This window comes from Barbus barbus (assembly GCF_936440315.1).
Source record: "Barbus barbus genome assembly, chromosome: 13".
Classification (NCBI taxonomy): Eukaryota; Metazoa; Chordata; class Actinopteri; order Cypriniformes; family Cyprinidae; genus Barbus; species Barbus barbus.
The window spans coordinates 31573045-31594954 of NC_136741.1; the positions used below are offsets into that span (position 1 = coordinate 31573045).

At 38.8% G+C, this 21910-nt stretch overlaps 1 protein-coding gene across 1 annotated transcript; it reads right to left on the reverse strand.

The window, feature by feature from the left end:
• Window positions 1-550: 550 nt before the first annotated feature.
• On the reverse strand, window positions 551-21645 carry mbd6 (methyl-CpG binding domain protein 6). The gene is made up of 12 exons (XM_079432577.1): window positions 21511-21645; window positions 20157-20296; window positions 16551-16653; window positions 15915-16083; window positions 12582-14396; window positions 10518-11293; window positions 9259-9418; window positions 5132-5271; window positions 3252-3818; window positions 2515-2564; window positions 2367-2424; window positions 551-1886 (listed from the first exon to the last, which is right to left on the reverse strand). Exons 2-12 carry the CDS (start codon window positions 20270-20272, stop codon window positions 1827-1829), a joined length of 4014 nt encoding a protein of 1337 aa, XP_079288703.1. The 5' UTR covers window positions 20273-20296; window positions 21511-21645; the 3' UTR covers window positions 551-1826.
• Between the last annotated feature and the right edge of the window lie 265 nt (window positions 21646-21910).

Consider the following 21910-nt stretch of genomic DNA (forward strand, 5'->3'; position numbering starts at 1 on the left):
GAGAAATATTTTCCAAATTGATCATTTTTTCCCTAAAAAAGGTGTACAAAATAAAATACTAAAACTGTACATATATACATAAATTCAATAGTAAAATTGCATAATCAGCCCCATTATTAAATCATTATTTTAAATATTCAGTAATAATCTTGTGCCTGTGTCGATGAGCTCTGTGCAGATCCACGACTAAAGCCCCTAAAACCTAGATACTCTCCTCTAACACACACACACACACACACACGGGGGAAAAACAACATATATATGACCCTGCAAAGACAAAACATTGAGTGACGAGTGAGATTTGGTCTCGTTTTGAGGCGTGTGAAACTGCAGGGTGGCATTACTGACAAAACTACTGAATGAATCTAGGGCTGAAAATGGTTCATGAGGTGCATTATGGGTTTGTAAAGGATAACGAGTCGTTTGGTCCAAGAACGAGACGGATTCAGCATCCGAGGGATTTTTGGACACAAACGTGCACCTGAAGACTGATGGGCGTGAAATCTTAAAATGACAATTCACCCATAAAATGTATGATTCCAACACTTGCAGTGAATGGGTGCCGTCAGAATGAGAGTCCAAACAGCTGATAAAAACATCACAATAATCCACACCACTCCAGTCCATCAGTTAACATCTGGAGAAGACAAAAGCTGAAACACATCCAGTATTAATAATCCATATCACTTCCTCCAGTGAAAAAGTGCATCTCCTGTCGTCTCTCACATCAAAATCCAGCCACAGATATGTTTAGAGCCGTTTCTTGCAAACGGTGCTTGATCTGTGCAGATTTCTCTCCTCTTTGTCATTGGAGGAAGCGTTATATTTTATCTAGCTTTTCAAATAAATAATTGATTACAAAACAATTTAAAAATATTTACTTAACACTCAACATTGTGCTTTGTTGGTATAGTGTTTGATAGAATGTTAAACAATTTAACTTAAAATTAACATGTAATTTTTACTGTATAAATGCAGCCTTGCTGAGCAGAAGAGACTTCTTTTAAAACATCAGAAAATATTACAGATCCCAATCCGAACACTATGTGTGAGTGTTATAATAAATGTATTAATAGAGCTGTTGTAATGATCATTATTATTGTCTTTTCTTCTCATCGGAGACATGAGATGCAAATGCAGCACTAAAGAGTCTCTCGATGTCGATGCTTGTAATGGTTTCTGCATCTTTCTCGGACAGTTTTAAATGCTTCCATACTGCCATGTTTGCTGCATTAGTGCGTGCTTCTGTTTGATCACGTCTCGTCATTGTTCGGTACATATTATTCTGTCTTTGCGCTTATTCAGCTGAACACCAAAGGAGTCTGTTTGGCTATTTTCGTCTGAGTAATTTCGGTTGCCGAATATTCGGTGCATCCCTAGTTTGGACTCATTCTGACGGCACCCATTCACTGCAGAGGATTCATTGATGAGCAAGTGATGCAATGATACATTTCTCTAAACCTGATGAAGAAACAAACTCATCCTAATCTTGAATGACCTGAGGATGAGCGCATTTTAATGTTTGCCTGAATTATTCCTCTTAATCAGAGCTGTCAATCACACTGACTGGACCTCAATCATGAAACAAGAAGCAAAAAGTAACTGAGTTAAACAATAACTATTCCTAAACTGATGCAACAATTTAACAATAGTTATCATTGGTTGCCTGGTAACAATTTGAAAATGTAACATCAGCCGCATTCGTGGTAACAGAAGGTGAGCAAACACAGACAGACGGAGGAGCGAATCACGGACTCTTCACAGTGCGGCTCAGACGGTGTTGCCGTGGCAACAGTGCTGGTGTTGGCGGGAAAGTACGTTCAGATCTACCGGACGAAGCGGCGTCTCTTCCCTCTGGCGGACCGCACGGGTCTGGACAACGCTATCTGCATCAACAACACATCAGACAGATTAATGCAGCTCAGAGAGAGAGAGTGTGTGTGTGTGTGTGAGAGTGAGGAGTGTGTGTGAGAGTGAGGAGTGTGTGTGTGTGTGTGTGAGAGAGTGTGTGTGTGTGTGTGAGAGTGAGGAGTGTGTGTGTGTGAGAGAGTGAGAGTCTGTGTGAGTGAGAGTGTGTGTGTGTGAGAGAGAGAGTGTGTGTGTGTGTGTGTGTGTGTGTGTGTGTGTGTGAGAGTGAGAGTGTGTGTGTGTGTGTGTGAGAGTGAGAGAGTGAGTGAGAGAGTGAGTGAGAGAGTGTGTGAGAGAGTGAGTGAGAGTGTGTGAGAGAGTGAGTGAGTGAGTGAGTGAGTGAGTGAGTGAGTGAGTGAGTGTGTGTGTGTGTGTGTGTGTGTGTGTGTGAGAGTGAGAGAGTGAGAGTGAGAGTGTGTGTGTGTGTGTGTGAGAGAGAGAGAGTGTGTGTGTCTCACCGTCGGCTCCTCAATGATGCTGTCGATGCCACCCAGCAGGTCCGCTCCTCTCTGCAGCCTGACAGGAAGAAGAAGACGACGAAGACAGTAAAACACAAAGCACTTCACGCGTGAATGAATATGTCGGGTTCTAGACAGCTGCACTTACGACTGCTTCCTCTTGCGCCCTCTTCTGGCTCCGGTGTACACTTCTTCCGCCTGAGTGCAGATGCAAGAGAAAGAAACCAGGGTCATGCTGGGAAATAAAGTCTAGTACTCTACTCAGTATACGATGCTATTAATGAAAGAGGTATGTGAAGCAACGTGCAAAAATAAACATTTCAGACATTAGTATGCTATTCAGTGTTTCCCCTGCCATTATATTAGAGGAGAGTTTTGGTCATGGCCCACATAATCGTGTTAAATAATCGTGATTAAGTTTTGGTAATATTGTTTTATCAATATTGTAAAGTGAAATTAAAATAAAGCTAAATAGAAATGTTAAAATAAAAAATGACAAACACATAAAATTACTAAAACTGAAGTAACTTCAAGTCAAATAGAGAGAAAAACTAATAGAAATGACAAAAACACTAAATTACTAAAACCTAAATAAAAATAAAGCAAAATAGATATATTTTTTAAATGATAAAAATGACAAAAGCACATAAAATTACTAAAACTTCAAGCAACTTCAAGTCAAATAGAAATGACAAAACAAATGTAACTAAAACAAATAACAAAAGGTAAATAGAAATAATAAAAAGACTAATAAAAATTATATAAAATCATAAAATTACTAAAAATGAAAAAAGTAACTTTCAGCTAAATAGAAGAGTCAAAAAACTTGAAACAAATCTGACTAAATACTATAAGAGCATCTGAATAAGACATAAGCGCACTCACCCGGACTTGCTCTGCGTCTCTGATGTCCTCGGCTGCCTCTCTGAGCCGCTCACCTGGACTCAAATACCCCCGCGGCCTTCGTCCATCCTCCTCCTCCTCACCTCCTCGCCCCTCCGCTGTGGAGCCGACCCCGTTGCTGTAGACGCACACTGTGGCCGAGCCGTCGGTCTTGGCCTCCTCCAGCGGGGCGTCGCAGGGCGGCGGCGTCGACGGGTCCTCGCTGGGTTTGGGCGTCCCTCGGGCCGGAGACTGGGACTGGGCCGTGTCCAAGCCGAGGCGGGTCAAGTCGGGGTTGTGGATGGAACAGGCGCGGCGCGGGCTGAGGGGCGGAGGCAGCTCGGGGTAGGAATCACGCTCGCTCACCTGCAGGAAGGAGGTGTAGATGGTGTCCATGAAGGAGCCGTATGGGTCAAACAGCCCCGGACCGGAGCCCGTGGACATCTCTCTCTGCTGCACAGGCGTCTGGGAATCCTGGGATATCGAAGCCGAGGGAAGCTGATCTTGTGATGGAGGCGTCTCATGTAGACCCACGGGTTTCTCTCCCATGAGCGCCGGTGCCATCGTCAGCTGAGAATGAGAAGATGCATCCATAAACGCCAGCGCTTCACACACGAGGGAAGCTAAGTTCCTCATGATTTAAAAAAAATTTTTATAGTGAAATACAAACTGGGTTCAACTTATGAAATTCTTGATTATTAAAAAGATGAATTTAATAATGGATCAATTTCTTTTTTTAATGGAGCAAACGGTGAAGGAAATGCATCAAATGTTTAGCACACGAGAAATCTTCAATAGCTTTTAAAAAACATCCCAGGATGCACCTCATGATGTCGGCTGAGAATGGATTAATAAAGATGTTCAAATGAGAAAAAAAACAACAACATGATTTTTAATGATTATTCATTGTAATTAAAATTTACTATATTTAATATAATATTTTACAAGAGTTTGGGGTCAGTACAAATATTTTTGGAAAGAAAATCTTCAATGTTCTTTTGAACTTGTAATAAGATAAAATATAATAATTATATATTTTATTTTGTAATTTTATGATATTATTCATTATAATTAATATTTACTATAGTTAATATAATAATTTGCAAACGAGGTCAGTAACTTTTTAAGAAAAAATATCTTCAAATGTTCTTTTGAACTTTAAATATAAACTGGGGTCAACATTGAGTTATTTTATTCTTCTAAAGAAATTTTTAAAAAAAAGTTTTTAAAAAGAATCCCAGGATGCAAGCAAGTTCAAATGAAGCACAAATATTAAACTAATATAATATAAACTAATATAATATGTAAGACATTATTAAATATAATTAATATAATAATATTTACACTATTGTTCAAAAGTTTGGTCAGCAATTTTGTTTTTTTTAAAGAAACTAATACTTTTATTCATCAAGGATGCATTAAATTGATCAAAAGTGACAGTAAAGACATTTATAATGTTACAAAATATTTATATTTCAAATAAATGCTGTTCTTTTGAACTTTCTATTCATCTGTGAATCCTGAAAAATAAAATACATCACAGTTTCCACAAAAATATTCTCCAGCAGCTGTGTTCAACATTGATAATAATCAGAAATGTTTGTTGAGCAGTAAATCAGTATATTATAATGATTTCTGAAGATCATGTGACACTGAAGACTGGAGAAATGATGCTGAAAATACAGATCACAGAAATAAATTACAGTTTAACAGATATTCACATAGAAATTGTAATAATACTTTACTACTTTTATTGTATTTTTGATCAAATAAATGCAGCCCTGAACAAAAGAGACTTTCAAAAACATAACTGCTTTCAAAAATTCATCAGTTTTTTGTCTATGTAAACGGCCCGTTTGCTCGCGGCTCAGGTGAGAGTTTACCTGCAGGCAGGTGAGCGGGTTGAGCGCGGTCTGGTTCTGTGTCAGCGGGACGCTCAGAGACGGGCCCTGCGGCAGCAGAAGAGATCCGGCTCCTAATAAACCGTGAAGACTGCTGAGGTTACCCAGAGCTGTGAGCTCACCTGTACACAGAGAGAAACAACATCATTAGCAGCTCAAACACTCATAAGCAAGATACAGGGTAAAGCACATTATAATCAGACTGTCAGTATATAACCAAATATGGGACCCAGGACCACAAAACCAGTCATAAGGGTCAATATTTTGATTTATACATCATCTGAAAGCTGGATAAATAATCTTTCCATTGATGTATGGTTTATGATCGGACAATATTTGTCTGAGATACAACTATTTGAAAATCTGGAATCTGAGGGAGCAAAAAAAATCTAAATATTGAGAAAATCTCCTTTAAAGTTGTTCAAATGAAGTTCTTAGCAATGCATATTACTAATCAAAAATGAGGTTTTGATATATTTACGGTAAGAAATTTACTAAATATCTTCATGGAACATGATCTTAATATCCTAATGATTTTTGGCATAAAAGAAAAATTGATCATTTTGACCCAAACAATGTATTTTTGTTACAGTGTAATTATACATTTAAGTACAGTCATATTAATTAACTACATGTATAATCTATGGTTAGGGTTACTTGTATGCAATTATGCATAATTAATTGTTATTATAATAGTAAGTATATGTAAGGTGTAACAAGGACACCTTAAAATAAAGTGTTACCTTAAAAATAAAAAACAAAACGTGAGGTTTTGAAAAGAAAAAGAAAGAGTCTTCTTCAGTGAGAATCTAACTTCTCCTGGGTTGAGATCTTCTCAATTATGTTACTCAAAACACTGTCTCTCAGTCACAAAAATGAAATGCAGGCCACAAATACAGCTGAGCGTCGTGCGTCAGCAGTTCTGCGCTGAACACCGTCACTGCTGTGGCCAAACTTTAAGAAGTTCTCCTGTCCAGCAGTCAGTGGGAGTGAGTCGGCTGAGATGTCACTGCAGGTTCACAATCTCCTGCAGAAGACAGCCTATAAAACACCAATGTAATGCTACCTGGCAGCCGATAAACCCTCCACAGCACAAAACTGCAGCTCTACAGTAAAACCAAGAGTTGTGGACATAGAGAGAACAGCTGAGAAACAAACTAGTAGTGATTGCTCGTTTATAAACTGCTGAGGCTTTGTTTTTATCACCAAATCCGTCAAGCACTAGCTGAAATTTCAATGCATCTCTACTTATATTACACATGGAAAAACTGTTTAATAATGGAAAAATAATGTGTTCACAAATATTTGAAATGATTCTTAGTTATCCAATCACTAATTATTGAAAATATTCAGATGAAAAAACAGATTACAAACAAACAAATAAAATATTTTAAAAATATATATAAACATATATAAAACACACCTAGTTGTAAAAAGCTATTTTTCAAATTTTTTACTACCTTAACTTAGTAATTTAGTTTTTGTCATTTTCTTATTACCATGTTTTTTTGTTTTTAAATAGGTCTAGTTTTTACTAAATTAAAATCTAATTTAATAATAAAAATTAATTTAATAATAAAAATGAATACCATATGAGCAGAGTAGGGCAATGTCTATGGTAACTCATTAAACTGTAAAAACATGATTTAATTACAGTTGAGACACAAAACAAAGACAAAAAAAATATATCTAAAATAATAAACCTCACGTTTCAGTCTTTAAACCATTTTTTTTAGAAACGGGTAAGAAGTATAAACGATTATAGGGCTGCCACTAACGACTATTTTTATTTCGATTAATCTATTGACTAATTTATCTTTTAATCTAAACGATTAATTTCCCACAATTACAAAAAAAAAAAAAACAATTTTACTTAAGAATATGTTATTAAACAAAATGAAAATTTGTATGAAATCCTTTTTTTTTTTTAAAGCAAAAGTAAAGTGCAACAGAAGCAAGTCTCAGTCCAGATCACTGAAATCAGTTCAGTATTATAGTGTGAGAATGACAACATATCCACACGTTCTAGTCTAATGATAATAACATCATCATCAAAAAACACTTTAAAAGGAGTATTTACCACAATTTATTTAGGAAAAAAATTTAAAGGTGCAGTATTTCTGAAAAAAAAAAAAAAAAAAGGTTAGTTTGTTTAAATAAAATAAATTAATTGAGATGCTTTTGATTATTAAAATTTCATGGAACCATTAAAATGGAATCCAGAAAATAATGGAAAACAGAATTTGGTAAAGATAAAACGGTAAAACTCAATTAATTAGAAAGGCTTTTTGATTAATACAATTTTATTTAACCATTAAAACAGAGTATAGACAAATGAAAATGGAAAAAACTGAATTTGGAAATAAAATGGATTTCATAGGGCCCTATAATTATAATAAAAAAACAATTGTGGTAATAAAACTAGAAGTGAACAATAGCCTTTAAAATTACTTAAAATACATATATAATAGCAATGAGGCAATAATTAGTTGAAAAAGTATCAAAAGCAAGAAATCATATGGTTTTATTGAACAAAACTTAAAATATATAATGTATAATAAACAATAGAGCTAATGTAGATTACGCATCACAACAAAGCCCTGCAGGGGGCGCCGACGACCTGACGACTGTTTTTACTGCGAGATCTAATCCTTGTTTAAAGTCGTAAAGTAAAGTAAAAGTCGTGACGTATTGTCAAGTATGGTGACCCATACTCGAAATTGGTGCTCTGCGTTTAACCCATCCAAGTGCACACACACAGCAGTGAGTAGTGAACAAATGCACACACACACACACACACACACACACACACACACCGTGAACACACACCCGGAGCAGTGGGCATTTATGCTGTGGCGCCCGGGGAGCAGTTGGGGGTTCGGTGTCTTGCTCAAGGGCACCTCAGTCGTGGTATTGAGGGTGGAGAGAGCGCTGGACATTCACTCCCCCCACCTACAATTCCTGCCGGCCCGAGACTCGAACCCACAACCTTTCGATTACGAGTCCGACTCTCTAACCATTAGGCCACGACTTCCCAATGTGTTAATATTGACCAAGCACCATTTAATTCAAATGTACACTTAATCTTTAATATTTGTCCATTTCTTTAGGACAGAGATGCTACAGCCGCTGTAATTATATATGTGAACATCAAAACGTGTAACTCAGAGAGAGGGTTTGAGCTTTTATTGTGAAATCGTGATGTATTCTCCTGTGTTTGAGTAGATTTATAAATGATTTACCTTACAAATCTGATGAAATAGCGCACGTTTCCTTCCCAGATGAATGTTATAATAAACACAAACTCACAAAAACATGCAGAGATGAGTTTGAGACGCTCCACACATGTAAATGATTAAAGCGCATATACTGTGTTAGAACTGCATCGCATATTATTTAATTAAATCATAGTGTTTGTGAATTCACAATTATGCTTAATTATGATTTTTAAATGGGTTTAATATAGCATGCAGCCTTGGAAAATAGTCTAATGATGTGTTTTATGGATTCTCGTCCGTGAAACGCGCCACTTCCGGTATTTTGCCGGTTAGTCGACACGAGCAAAATGAAGTCGACGATTTTTTAAAAATCGACTAGTCGAATAAAATCAACGAATCGCAACAGCCCTAAACAATTATATTAATTTAACACAGGGTTACACGGGCGAATGGGGGGGAAACAGCAGACAGGCTTATTGAAAATCCAATTTGATTCTCTGCCAGCAGGAGGCGCTTTTGGAACATCAAAATATAGCGGTTTCCCCGGTAACCGCTGTAAACAAAGTAGCACTGCACTCACGAACGCTACTTTATCAGATAAAGTTGAAATGCAATCAGAACTTTTCTGAAGACACTCGGTTCCTTTCAGCGATAGCCTACATATGCGTTGCATCATTGCTCGAATTAGTAAGAATGAGTAAAGTGTTTAAAACTATAGCCTATAATGTTGAAAATGTACGAGGAAAGTCCTCTGATGAGTTACCAAGGTAAGCTTATGTGCCCCGGCCCAATTTAGCCCCGTGTATAATTATAATACAGTTATTCCAAAGAAAGGCACATTTAAAATGGTCATTTTCAGATGTATTTTAATTGAAAGACTGATCCACTTACCAAGAACCCCAGGGGCGAGCAGATGTGGCAGGAATTGAGGTGTATGGGTGTTATTCTTGTCCTGCTCGGCCAGAGGGTCACACTCTTCCGGCCCCGTGCTGGAAACCAGAGGGCCGCAGGACACCGAGGTAGAAACTAGAGCTGGGCTGGACAGAGTCCCCTACAGCCACACAGATTCACATATGTATTGCACAAGATGCATGTACTTCAATATCAAAACAATGTTCCACTGGCAAATGCACAACAACGCCTAATACAAGGACTGGCAATTCTGCATGGACATTCAGAATGTAGAAATGTGCCATATTTCACAAATAAAATAAAGCCTATTTTTATTAAAAGCATAGCTTACCCGAAAACAAAAATTCTGTCATTTGTTCACCCTCGTCATTCCAAATCCACTTTGGTTCATTTTCAAAACACAAATTAAGATTTTTTTAAAACCCATTTCTCCATTATAAGCCCATGTGACTAAAATGGATTACGGGTTTGGAACAACATAAGGGTGAGTAAATGGTGACAACATTAATTTTTGGTTGTCATTTCATGACAATTAACCACATTTTCAAAATAAATTCTCAATGAAATGCAAAAAACCATGCATGCACCAGACACAAGGACTTAGAAATTACAATTTAAATACTTAATTCTTTGTTTTGCATTACAGTAAATGCATTATAGTAAGTGGCTATATGGAGATTGCAAGTTTAAATGTACATAACTCAAGAAAATAATGCCACAATTAGAAGAATATAATGTCCAGTCCTTTTGATTAACCCCAACCCTGACATTTATTTTTATAGCTTTTATGAAATTAACACTAGTATTAAAAATGCACAAATGTGACCCTGGACCACAAAACTAGTCATAAGGGTGCAAAAAAATCTAAATACTGAGAAAATCTCCTTTAAAGTTGTCCAAATGAAGTTCTTAGCAATGCATATTACTAATCAAAAATTACGTTTTTATATATTTACGGAAATACATTTACAAAATATCTTCATGGAACATGATCTTTACTTGATATCCTAATGATTTTTGGCATAAAAGAAAAATTGATCATTTTGATCCATACAATGTATTGTTTGCTATTGCTGCAAATATACCTGTGCTACTCATGACTGCTTTTGTGCTCCAGGATCACAAATCTGATGCAGTTCCATCATTAACCCCTAGAGGCAGAACATCTGGTTGGGAAACCCTGTCACTGGAAGCATGCAGACTGCACATGCAGCGAAGCATGCAACTGGTGCGTTTACCTGAGAATGAGGCGGGGGGGGTGGAGTGTGGTTGGGTAGGGGTTCGGTCTGGGCGAGAGCTGCGGTCAGCAGAGCGGGGTTGAGCGACAGAAAGGCATGAGGGGGTGGAGTGAGAGGGGCGGAAAGGAGCAGCGACTGGCCGTCTGCACTGGGTGCTAGAGTTTGTAGAGCCTCCAGGAGCCCCGGCCCCATCAGGACCGAGTCCAGCAGAGCGGGGGTCTTCTCCAAGGATGCTCCATCCGTGAAGACCTGCTGCAGCGTAGGAAGCTCCAGGTTGAGCGCTGGAAGTGGCAACATGGCAGCTGGATTCTGGCCGAGCAGCAACGAAGCCATGAGGAGGGCTTGAAGCCCAGGGGGTTTTTCACCAGCTTCCACCCCTGCTTCAGCTGCAGCAGAACCGGGCGGATTTAACAGGCTCACGAGGTTGAGAGGAAGCTCGCCCTGGTTTAGGACGTTGAGAGGAGAGCCCTGGTTTAGGATGGCACTGGTTGGCTGGGCTTGGGCACAGCCGGGCACCGAAGGTTGGCTGCTCATCCAGACCCCTAAAGGCAGGGAGCCGAGAAAGGGCGGGAGCAGGGAAGGCAGACCGGCATTGGAGGACAGAAGCTGGAGGAGCTGTTCTTGAGACATGAAGGGAAAAGCCTCTGCAAGCGGCAAGGAAACAGCAGGGTCGGTTGTAGGGTTAGAAAGGTCGGAAGAGGGGAGGCTGTGGTCCGGCTCACAGCCACCCAGCAATCTTGGATCTGAGTCCGGCTGATCCATCGACTCTACAGGACCTGCCGAGAAAACACAAGTGTCAAATGGACCACCCAAACCACTATTGCTGTGAAAATGCCCCAAGAAACACAAGAAAAGAAGATTATCACTAGACATGTGCCGGTGTTACGATAATGAAGATGCACGATATTGTGGCACTTCAAAAAACATGTGAATAATTACACTACCAGATAAAAGTTTTTAAACAGTAAGATTTATGTTTTTTAAAGAATTCTCTTCTGCTCACCAAGCCTGCATTTATTTGATCCAAAATACAGCAAAAGCAGTAATACTGTGAAATATTTTTACTATTTAAAAAAAAATGCTTTCTATTTTAATATAATTTAAAATGTAATTTATTTCTGTGATGCACAGTTGTATTTTCAGCATCATTACTCCAGTCTTCAGTGTCACATGATCCTTCAGAAATCATTCTAATATACTGATTTGCTGTTCAAGAAACATTTATTATCATCATTATTTAAAACAGTTGAGTAAATTTTTTTCTTAGTAGATTCTTTGACGAATAGAAAGATCTAAAGATCAGCATCCTGCGCATACGGTGTAAACAAGCCCAACTCGTTACCACGGTTACCCCGTGTAAACAAAGCAGCTGCTACTTTGTTTCTGAAGAGTAGAGTATTTAAATAATTTAATGAGCCATTCAGATTTTTGTATTCGCAGTGGTGTTCATCACAGCGCCAAATACTTCAACTTAATCTTAATAGGCTATTTATTTTCTAACTTTTCTACATTTTAATCTGGACTACAACATGTCCAATATATTGCTTGAAAATATATTTATTTTTTTATTGTTTAGTCACACTTTACATTAAGGCTCCATTAGTTAATTCTTTAGTTACCAAACTGCCAAAGAAAAATTATTCTAAAGCATTTATTAATATTAGTTAATTTCAACATTTAATAACAAGCTATTAAAATAAAAATAAAATATTAACTGTATTATTTAATGGACCCGAGCTAATATGAACTAACAGTTGTAATAGTCAACAAAGATTAATAACTTCTGTAACAAATGTAGCTATTGCTCACTGTTAATGCATTAACTAAAGTTAACTAATGAGATCTTATTGTAAAGGGTTACATTGTCCTTTATAATTTGGAACATTTGTTTCAATACATCTTTTGTGTATTGCTTTATTGTATTTAAATGCTCAGTTTTATTGTTATAAGAAAAAAGTTGTTATACTTTGACAACACGTTTTTGCGACTTATTTCAATATCGTGATAATACCGTACACCGTGATAAAAGCTTTAGCGATTATTGCAACATGAAAAAAGTCTCACCTTTACTTTCCATGGCTAGGTTGTGGTTTGACTGGTTAATTTGGTAGGTACTGTGGTCAAGACAAGTCTCTGTTGTTTTGGGTCCACAACCTTTCTCCGGGAATGAGGGCAAGCATGTTGAGGACATCTGGTTCATCATGCTCAGAATTGAACTGTTGAGGTCCGGCGTCGTCTGGCTCAAGTTCAGGATGGTGCTGCTGGAGGTTGTTTTGAGGTTCATGGTTGTCTCATCACCCATCAAAGGAAAGGGTTGGGATGGTGGTCGCTGGATGGGAGATTCTGGCATGGGCACTGTGCTTTGGGGTTGAGGTTGCAGGGTGTGGTTGGGTAAACGTAATGTGGACTGCATGTCGCATTGGAGCGTCTGTGGAGTGATGGGTCTGGGTGAAGAGGGCAATGGGTTTGTGTGCCTGTTGCCAGGTATGGCAGTGGCAATGCCGGATTGCTGGGTTGCGCTTTGCATGCTAAGAAGCTGAAGCAGGGCGGAAAGGGGCTGGGATGGAGATGGGAGGGAATTAACAAGTCCTGGCTTCCTGCCTTCCTCCGAATCCTGCAACCTGGAGGCATTTGGAGGAGCGACGGGCAGCCGGTGGTTGTCTAAATGAGGTACGGGAGGAGAAGGTGGCGAAAGGCATGGGGAGATGAGCAGAGGTGACCCGGAGAGATCTCCTGCGGCCCGACCAAACTGTGAGTCTTTGAGCATACTCAAAACGGTGGGCGAGCGCCTCTGCCGTTTGCGCCTTACGTTTTTCTCCGCAACAGCAGGGAAAGCCGGGGAAAGGGAAGGGGAGTGCGGAAGCAATAGGGCGGTGAGGGACTGTGCTCTGGCGGAAGTGGGGTGGATGCTACTGTTTAAAGTGCTAATCAATACCTTTGACTGCTGCTCCTTGTCCAAGCCCGTAAGAGGGAGTGCGGTCAACGCATCGGCTGCATTGAGCTGGGTTTTCTGGTTGGCCAACTGGGCTTTTGCGGCCGCAGAAAGGAGGCTGCTGGCTGGGAAAGAGTTATTGATGTGGCCTTTTTGCTGGCTCTTCTGTTGGTTGAGAATCTGCCCTAGTGGAAGGCCAAGCAGTCCTGGGGCTTGTGACATCTGATGGTTGCTTTGGTTAGCACTGGAGCTCGTGCTACAGTCTTTGTAGTGCTGCAGAATTCCCTCCAAGCGACTACAAGGGCTGGAAGGCGCAAGAGGAAGCTTGGGAGAGGAGCACGACATGGTGGGTTGCAACGGTTTGCCTCCCTGAATGAAAACGGACCCATGGGCCCCATGCTCTGAGAGCGAGGATGTTGGAGAATGGCGAGAGCCTTGGCGGGGTGAGAAAGTGTCCAAAGGTGACAGAGGAGAGGGCGACTTGACATTCGCTCCCTGGGAGTTTGGTGGAGCTCCTCGACCACTTAGAGTTAAGGATGAAGAGGGGGATAAGGAGAAGGAGAAGGAGTTGGAGGGGTCTGGAGGATGTATATGCGTGTGTACACTTGGTTTTACACTGTTAGGGGAAGTGGGGTTGTGCACTGTCCTTTGGGGGATGTTTTGGGGAAGTGGTGGATGAGGGCTCCACTGCTGTTTCGCGTAATCAGGCATGCAGCCGACTGGTGTTTGGGGTTTCTTTAAAGGCGAACCCTGTTCTGGAGGCCGTGAAATTGGGGAGAGGCTAACAGAACCGTTTTGCACAACAGAGCGAGGAGATGACAGAGGGAAACCAATGTTGGATTTGGGTTGGTTGTGTCTCGGCAGAGGGTAAGTGCAGTGGACGCCGTCTCCATGAGCCACCATTGATCCTCTCGGCTCTCTGCCATCCACTGAGTATATAACTCCTCCTTAAACAAACATTAAGACAACACAACTCACCTTACTGAAGAAAGCTGAACTTAAAGACAGGTACAGTGCCTATAAAAAGCATTTACCCCCTAAAAATCCAAATCTAAGTTGTCTACCAAACATGGGATTGTATATTATGAATATCATTGGCTCTTTGACAAACTGATTTGGTTCCTCTTTTATGCATCTACTAAATACATAAATGCAAATGTTTATTTTAGGACTTTTTAACACTGAATCTCAAAGGGTTGGCTTTTATGACACTGAACAACAGAAAAATATTTTTTAAAAATCACTATTTCTAATTGGGTTTCAAGTACATTTCTGATGGGCAGTGTTTTACTTTAAACTTAATTTTGATCTCAGACTACAGAAACTTCTTCCAGTTGGTTTCAATGTCTCAGAAACTTAGTTCTGGCAAACTGTAGCCGAGATGTCATGGGACATCCTTTATCAGTGACTTTCTTTTTGCAAATCTCCTATAAAGCTGTGACTGGTGGAACAACAAAGCAACAGTTGATCAATGACACATTGTTAAGTCCACAGTGATTCAAATGTGGAAAAACCCTTTTATAGACACTGTATATCATATTTTGATATGGATAGTAATGTTTTTACTAAAGGGAAACTTAGTGGTTGCAGTTTAGTTTACAAGTTAAATAACTTCCAAAAAAAAATACAGTGAACTGGATACTGAAGATGACTGCATGCTTTAGACAAATGTAATCATTTGAATAGGTAATATTTGGACACGAGATGTAGAGAATAATCTTCCCTTCATGAGAACAGTAGTGGTCACATACTGCAATTTACTTTAAGACACGCTGTTAAAGGAATGTTCTGGGCACAATAAAAGTTAAGCTACATCAAGAGCATATGTGACATGCTGTCAATTACTACAGACAATTGTAACTTGTCCCTCTGTTTGTAAAAATAAGTCAGAAATGTGTTTACAGTAAAGCACCTACAATTGAGGTCTATGAAGTTGTTTAAAACCCTGGAATAAATGCTAACATACACAGCATTTGGAAAATATAGGCACATTAATTAAACAATACATTAATAGACAACAAAATAATTGGTAACATTTTACATTAAGGGTCAAATTGTTATTAGTTTATGCATTAAGTATCAAACTAACATAATACTTTTAACATTAACTTAGATGAGTAAATGCTGTAAAAAATTGTTGTGCATTAGTTAATGCATGAAGTATCGAGAGTGAACAATGTTTATGAATTGAACAATTTTTTTCTTTGATTGTTGCATTGTGGTTTTATTTGTCTTTTGGTTCCGTACAGCTCTTTGGAACAACAATGTGTTGTATTTAAATGTGCTTTAAAAAATAAACTGAATTGAACCGATTATTAAACAAAAAAAGTGTTAGCATGAGAAGTGTGATACAACAGCTTACTGAAGCAATCTTTGAACACGTCATGACAGCATGTCACAGAACCCGGAACGGTTCTTCTAAAAAGTAATCGTGCTGGAATAACTTGTGTATTAAAATGCAATACCAGTGGCTTGAGCCGGCGAGGGAAGATGGGAGGGCTGCATGCTTTGGCATAATGCCGCCATGGCATCAACTTTCCTGCGATGATTACAGAGTTTGGTCATGTCTTCCTCTATTTTCCCTGACTGATGACCAGGAGCTCGGACCATTGCAACAGGGTCAAAATTAAAGACCTGCAGGGATTTATAAAGACATTTAATCACCTTTTGTAATGCATGCAATTCTTATTATTTCTGCAGTATGCAATATTTATACGATACACAGAAAGCAAACTTTCTGTATGCACTGAATAACTGGGTGACATTTGCCAAAAAGTGCAAAGACGACATTGCGTGTGCATTTTGCAATGCAGTGCACTCAACTTCAGTAGTTATCGTATGGGACTTTAAAAGATAAATCAGCTTTCTGAAATAATAATTGGATGCTGATGGCTAAATAAAACATGCAACATATCAACAACGTAGTTTATCATTTCATAAATCATAGTGTTCCACATGTCATTAATAAAGTACAGGCAGTACGCTAGCATTTCATTCCAAACATAGCTGCAATCTATAATACATAATGAATTAATCTGCAATCAAATTTGTACTGGAAACATCATGAATGACAAGGTTTCAGCACTGAATGTTGATCTCACCTTATTTGGGACTAGCGGGCACTCCAGACCACATTTACATGTGCCGTCTGTCCGTAGATACACCCTCACCTCATCCACAGATCGAAGGACTGTACCACTTGGGCTAAAGAAGAAGAAAAAGAGAAAGATTGATGTGGAGAAGTCTGACAGTTATTTTTGGTCCGAAACCAAAAATAATTTCTCTGCAGACATCAATACAATCGACATAAATACAAGAAGAAGGTGCCAAGCTTTATTGTTTTTATTCATGATTTCGTCATTTTGCTTATACTATTAGAACAGAATGGCATTTGTGTCTGTTGTTTACTGGTTCTTACACTCTTTGCATCATTTGAAATGCTGTGCACTGACAGCAACGCCAGCAGAGAGTAAGAATGACAAATGCATTATAGTATAATAAACTAATTCTGAGTCCCCAATAGAGTGTAACATTGCCGCCCACTTATTGTACATTTTTTATAAGGATTTATAAAATAAATAAATAAAGTCTTCATTAAAAAGTTATAAGCAATGAACTAACCAACCAGTTGCAAGGTGAGTCGCAACATTATTAACTTGGATAACTGGATAAAAGACAAATTGTGCAATAATGAGGTAAAATAAAATAAAAAAACTCCCATGAAGCATTGCAAATTAAATAATCAAATTTAAAACAATGGAGTAATATAAAACTACTTATTTAAAGATAATTATATATGTAGATATAATATATCTTAGGTTTGTTGCCAAATATGCATATGGAGTCATGATGGGTAATGTAGTCTTTCATCATTGCACTGTTAAACACGATAATTTTCAAATAAGTTAGAATAATGTGTGCTGATGGCTTTAACAAAAGCAAGAAAGTTGGGACACTGTACAAATTGTGAATAAAAACAGAATGCAATGATGTGGAAGTTTCAAATTTAAATATTTTATTCAGAATACAACATAGATGACATATCAAATGTTTAAACTGAGAAAATGTATCATCAGGGAAAAATAAGTTTATTTTAAATTTCATGGCATCAACACATCTCAAAAAAGTTGTGACAAGGCCATGTTTACCACTGTGTGGCATCCCCTCTTCTTTTTATAACAGTCTGCAAACGTCTGGGGACTGAGGAGACAAGTTGCTCAAGTTTAGGAATAGGAATGTTGTCCCATTCTTGTCTAATACAGGCTCTAGTTGCTCAACTGTCTTAGGTCTTCTTTGTCGCATCTTCCTCTTTATGATGCGCCAAATGTTTTCTATGGGTGAAAGATCTGGACTGCAGGCTGGCCATTTCAGTACCCGGATCCTCCTTCTACGCAGCCATGATTGTTGTAATTGATGCAGTATGTGGTCTGGCATCGTCATGTTGGAAAATGCAAGGTCTTCCCTGAAAGAGACAACGTCTCGATGGGAGCATATGTTGTTCTAGAACTTGGATATACCTTTCAGCATTGATGTGCCTTTCCAGATGTGCAAGCTGCCCATGCCACACGCACTCATGCAACCCCATACCATCAGAGATGCAGGCTTCTGAACTGAGCGCTGATAACAACTTGGGTTGTCCTTGTCCTCTTTAGTCCGGATGACATGGCGTCCCAATTTTCCAAAAAGAACTTCAAATTTTGATTCGTCTGACCACAGAACAGTTTTCCACTTTGCCACAGTCCATTTTAAATAAGCCTTGGCCCAGAGAAAACGCCTGCGCTTCTGGATCATGTTTAGATATGGCTTCTTTTTTGACCTATAGAGTTTTAGCCGGCAACGGCGAATGGCACGGTGGATTGTGTTCACCGACAATGTTTTCTGGAAGTATTCCTGAGCCCATGTTGTGATTTCCATTACAGTAGCATTCCTGTATGTGATGCAGTGCCGTCTAAGGGCCCGAAGATCACGGGGCATCCAGTATGGTTTTCCGGCCTTGACCCTTACGCACAGAGATTGTTCCAGATTCTCTGAATCTTTGGATGATATTATGCACTGTAGATGATGATAACTTCAAACTCTTTGCAATATTTCTCTGAGAAACTCCTTTCTGATATTGCTCCACTATTTTTCGCCGCAGCATTGGGGGAATTGGTGATCCTCTTGCCATTTTGACTTCTGAGAGACACTGCCACTCTGAGAGGCTCTTTTTATACCCAATCATGTTGCCAATTGACCTAATAAGTTGCAAATTGGTCCACCAGCTGTTCCTTATATGTACATTTAACTTTTCCGGCCTCTTATTGCTACCTGTCCCAACTTTTTTGGAATGTGTAGCTCTCATGAAATCCAAAATGAGCCAATATTTGGCATGACATTTCAAAATGTCTCACTTTCAACATTTGATATGTTATCTATATTCTATTGTGAATAAAATATAAGTTTATGAGATTTGTAAATTATTGCATTCCTTTTTTATTAGTAATTTGTACAGTGTCCCAACTTTTTTGGAATCGTGTCTGTATTATCAAATAAACAAACTGGTCTTTAAAGGATTCATTTAAAGTTATTGTTAAATATCAATTCCACTATGAAGAAAATTAATGGGATTTTTAGTTTCAGACTGTTACACTCAAAAGGTCCGGTCACACCAAGGAATCACTTTCAAATACAAATACACTTTCAATCTACCTCAAAGAGCTCGAGCATTTAAAGCGACAGCCATCAAACCTGGAGCGTACACATATAACAAACAGAATGTTATGGAGTGCTGGTATGGATGCTAATTTAGTCATCATTCTTGGTGTGAACGGGTGTTTAGTTCACTACCAGATTGTTTTAGCACTTACAAACTGTACTGGTTTTCACATAAACTTTACACCAGACTACTTTGAAGCACTGCTTCCTCATGAACCAAACTGCCCTGGAAGCCCTAGTGTGAAAGCTAAACACACTCGCATGCGTGTTTGGAAAGTTTGCTTGGGGGAAATCACTCACATCTGTGCATAATCATCATAGCTAGGCAACCTAAGTGAAAAATGTTCCTTAGGAATGAATGATGCATTTATATAGCGCTTTGTGTATTGCTGTACACCCAAAGCACTTTACAATCATGTGGGGGGTTTCTCCACAACCACCACCAGTGTGCAGCATCCACTTGGATGATGCGACGGCAGCCACAGTATAACAGCACCAGTGCGCTCACCACACACCAGCTACAGGTGGAGAGGAGAGAGAGTCATAGAGCCAATCAAGTGTATGGGGATTATTAGGAGGCCATGATAGACAAAGGCCAGTAGAGGGAATTTGGCCAGGACACCAGGGTTACACCCCTACTCTTTACGAGAAGTGCCATGGGATTTTTAATGACCACAGAGAGTCAGGACCTCGGTTTAACGTCTCATCCGAAAGACGGTGCTTTTTGACAGGTTAGTGTCCCTGTCACTATATCGGGGCGTTAGGACCCACACAGACCACAGGGTGAGCACCCCCTGCTGGCCTCACTAACACCTCTTCCAACAGCAACCTAGTTTTCCCAGGAGGTCTCCCATCCAGGTACTGACCAGGCTCAACCCTGCTTAGCTTCAGTGGGCAACCAGTCTTGGGCTGCAGGGTGACATGACTGCTGTTATGTAACTTTTAATAGCAACACTGTTCACATTTGATCAGAACAGTAGTTATGAATGACACAAAGTAAAATGTGGACGTACCTGATGTAAGACACAGCTCCATCTTCCAACTTCCTCTGCCAGCCAACCGGGATCTGAGCGATGAGCGTCGTACCTCCATCGTTTTCCCCTGCTGCACTCTCACTGCCCCCCGTCATTTTCTGCTCACACACATCCAGCTCCTAAAGACACAAAACACTTTCAATTTAGTTTGAAACTAGATCTGATGAACCAGATTCAGTTTCAAACCAGATTTGATGAACCAAATTCAGTTTCAAACCAGATTTGATGAACCAGATTCCGTTTCTAACTGCATTTAAATGAACCAGATTCAGTTTCAAACCAGATTTGATGAACCAGATTCAGTTTCAAACATGATTGAGATTCAAACTTGATTTGAAAACCAGATTCAGTTTCTAACTACATTTAATGAACCAGATTCAGTTTCAAACCAGATTTGATGAACCAGATTCAGTTTCAAATATGATTGAGATTCAAACTAGATTTGAAAACCAGATTCAGTTTCTAACCATACTTGATGAACCAAATTCAGTTTCAAACCATATTCAATGAATCAAATTTAGTTTCTAACTCCATTTAATGAACCAGATTCAGTTTAAAACATTGAGATTCAAACTAGATTTGAAAACCAGATTCAGTTTCTAACTACATTTAATGAGCCAGATTCAGTTTCAAACCAGATTTGATGAACCAAATTCAGTTTCAAACCAGATTTGATTAACTAGATTCAGTTTCTAACTGCAAATGAACCAGATTCAGTTTCTAACTGCATTTAATGAACCAGATTCAGTTTCTAACTGCATTTAATGAACCAGATTCAGTTTCAGTTTCTAACTGCATTTAATGAACCAGATTCAGTTTCTAACTGCATTTAATGAACCAGATTCGGTTTCAAACCAGATTTGATGAACCAGATTCAGTTTCAAACATGATTGAGATTCAAACTAGATTTGAAAACCAGATTCAGTTTCTAACTACATTTAATGAACCAGATTCAGTTTCAAACCATACTTGACGAACCAAATTCAAATTAAAACCAGATTTGACTCGCACTTCACACCTATTTTCAGTTGGAAAATATGTCCACACTGCATCTAAATACAGTTGTCACTCCACTTCTGAGCGTTTAATCTGTGACTATTCTGGATTCAGCATACATCCATAAAGAACAGATCATGTAGTGACAACTATATTTATATATCAGTGGAGTGTGAACATTTTAGTTTTGTTTAAAAAAAAAAAAGATAAAATTATACCCTAGGTAAAATGGGTTCAAATGCACAATGGGTAATCTTTACATTTAATAAATGCATTTGTCACTCCACGACTTCGCAGGATGTATGATGTTACGACATTCTGCAACTTCATACTGTACCTTTTCATTTTTATACAGCCTTGGTCAGCACCAATCATGAAATACACTCTTTGAAGGACATTAACGAAGCACAACAACAAATCTGTCTTGACACAATCCTCTCAAATGGACTGGGATGCTTCTATGAAACTCTCCAGAAGTTGACAATCTGAAAATATAAAGAAAAATATATTTCATAAAACATCGACATAGTTTGAGTAAAAAATATAAACGGTTTATAGCTATTTTCAATACAAACATGGGGGAAAGGACTCATAAAGATATTAATTTCGACTATATTGATATACAAGGTACTATTTGATCATCATATTAATGTACCATGGTCTCAGGCACTAAATACCATGGTGCTAGTATGGTACAAGTCCAAAAACACGGTACTTTTTGTCAGTGTAACGTTACA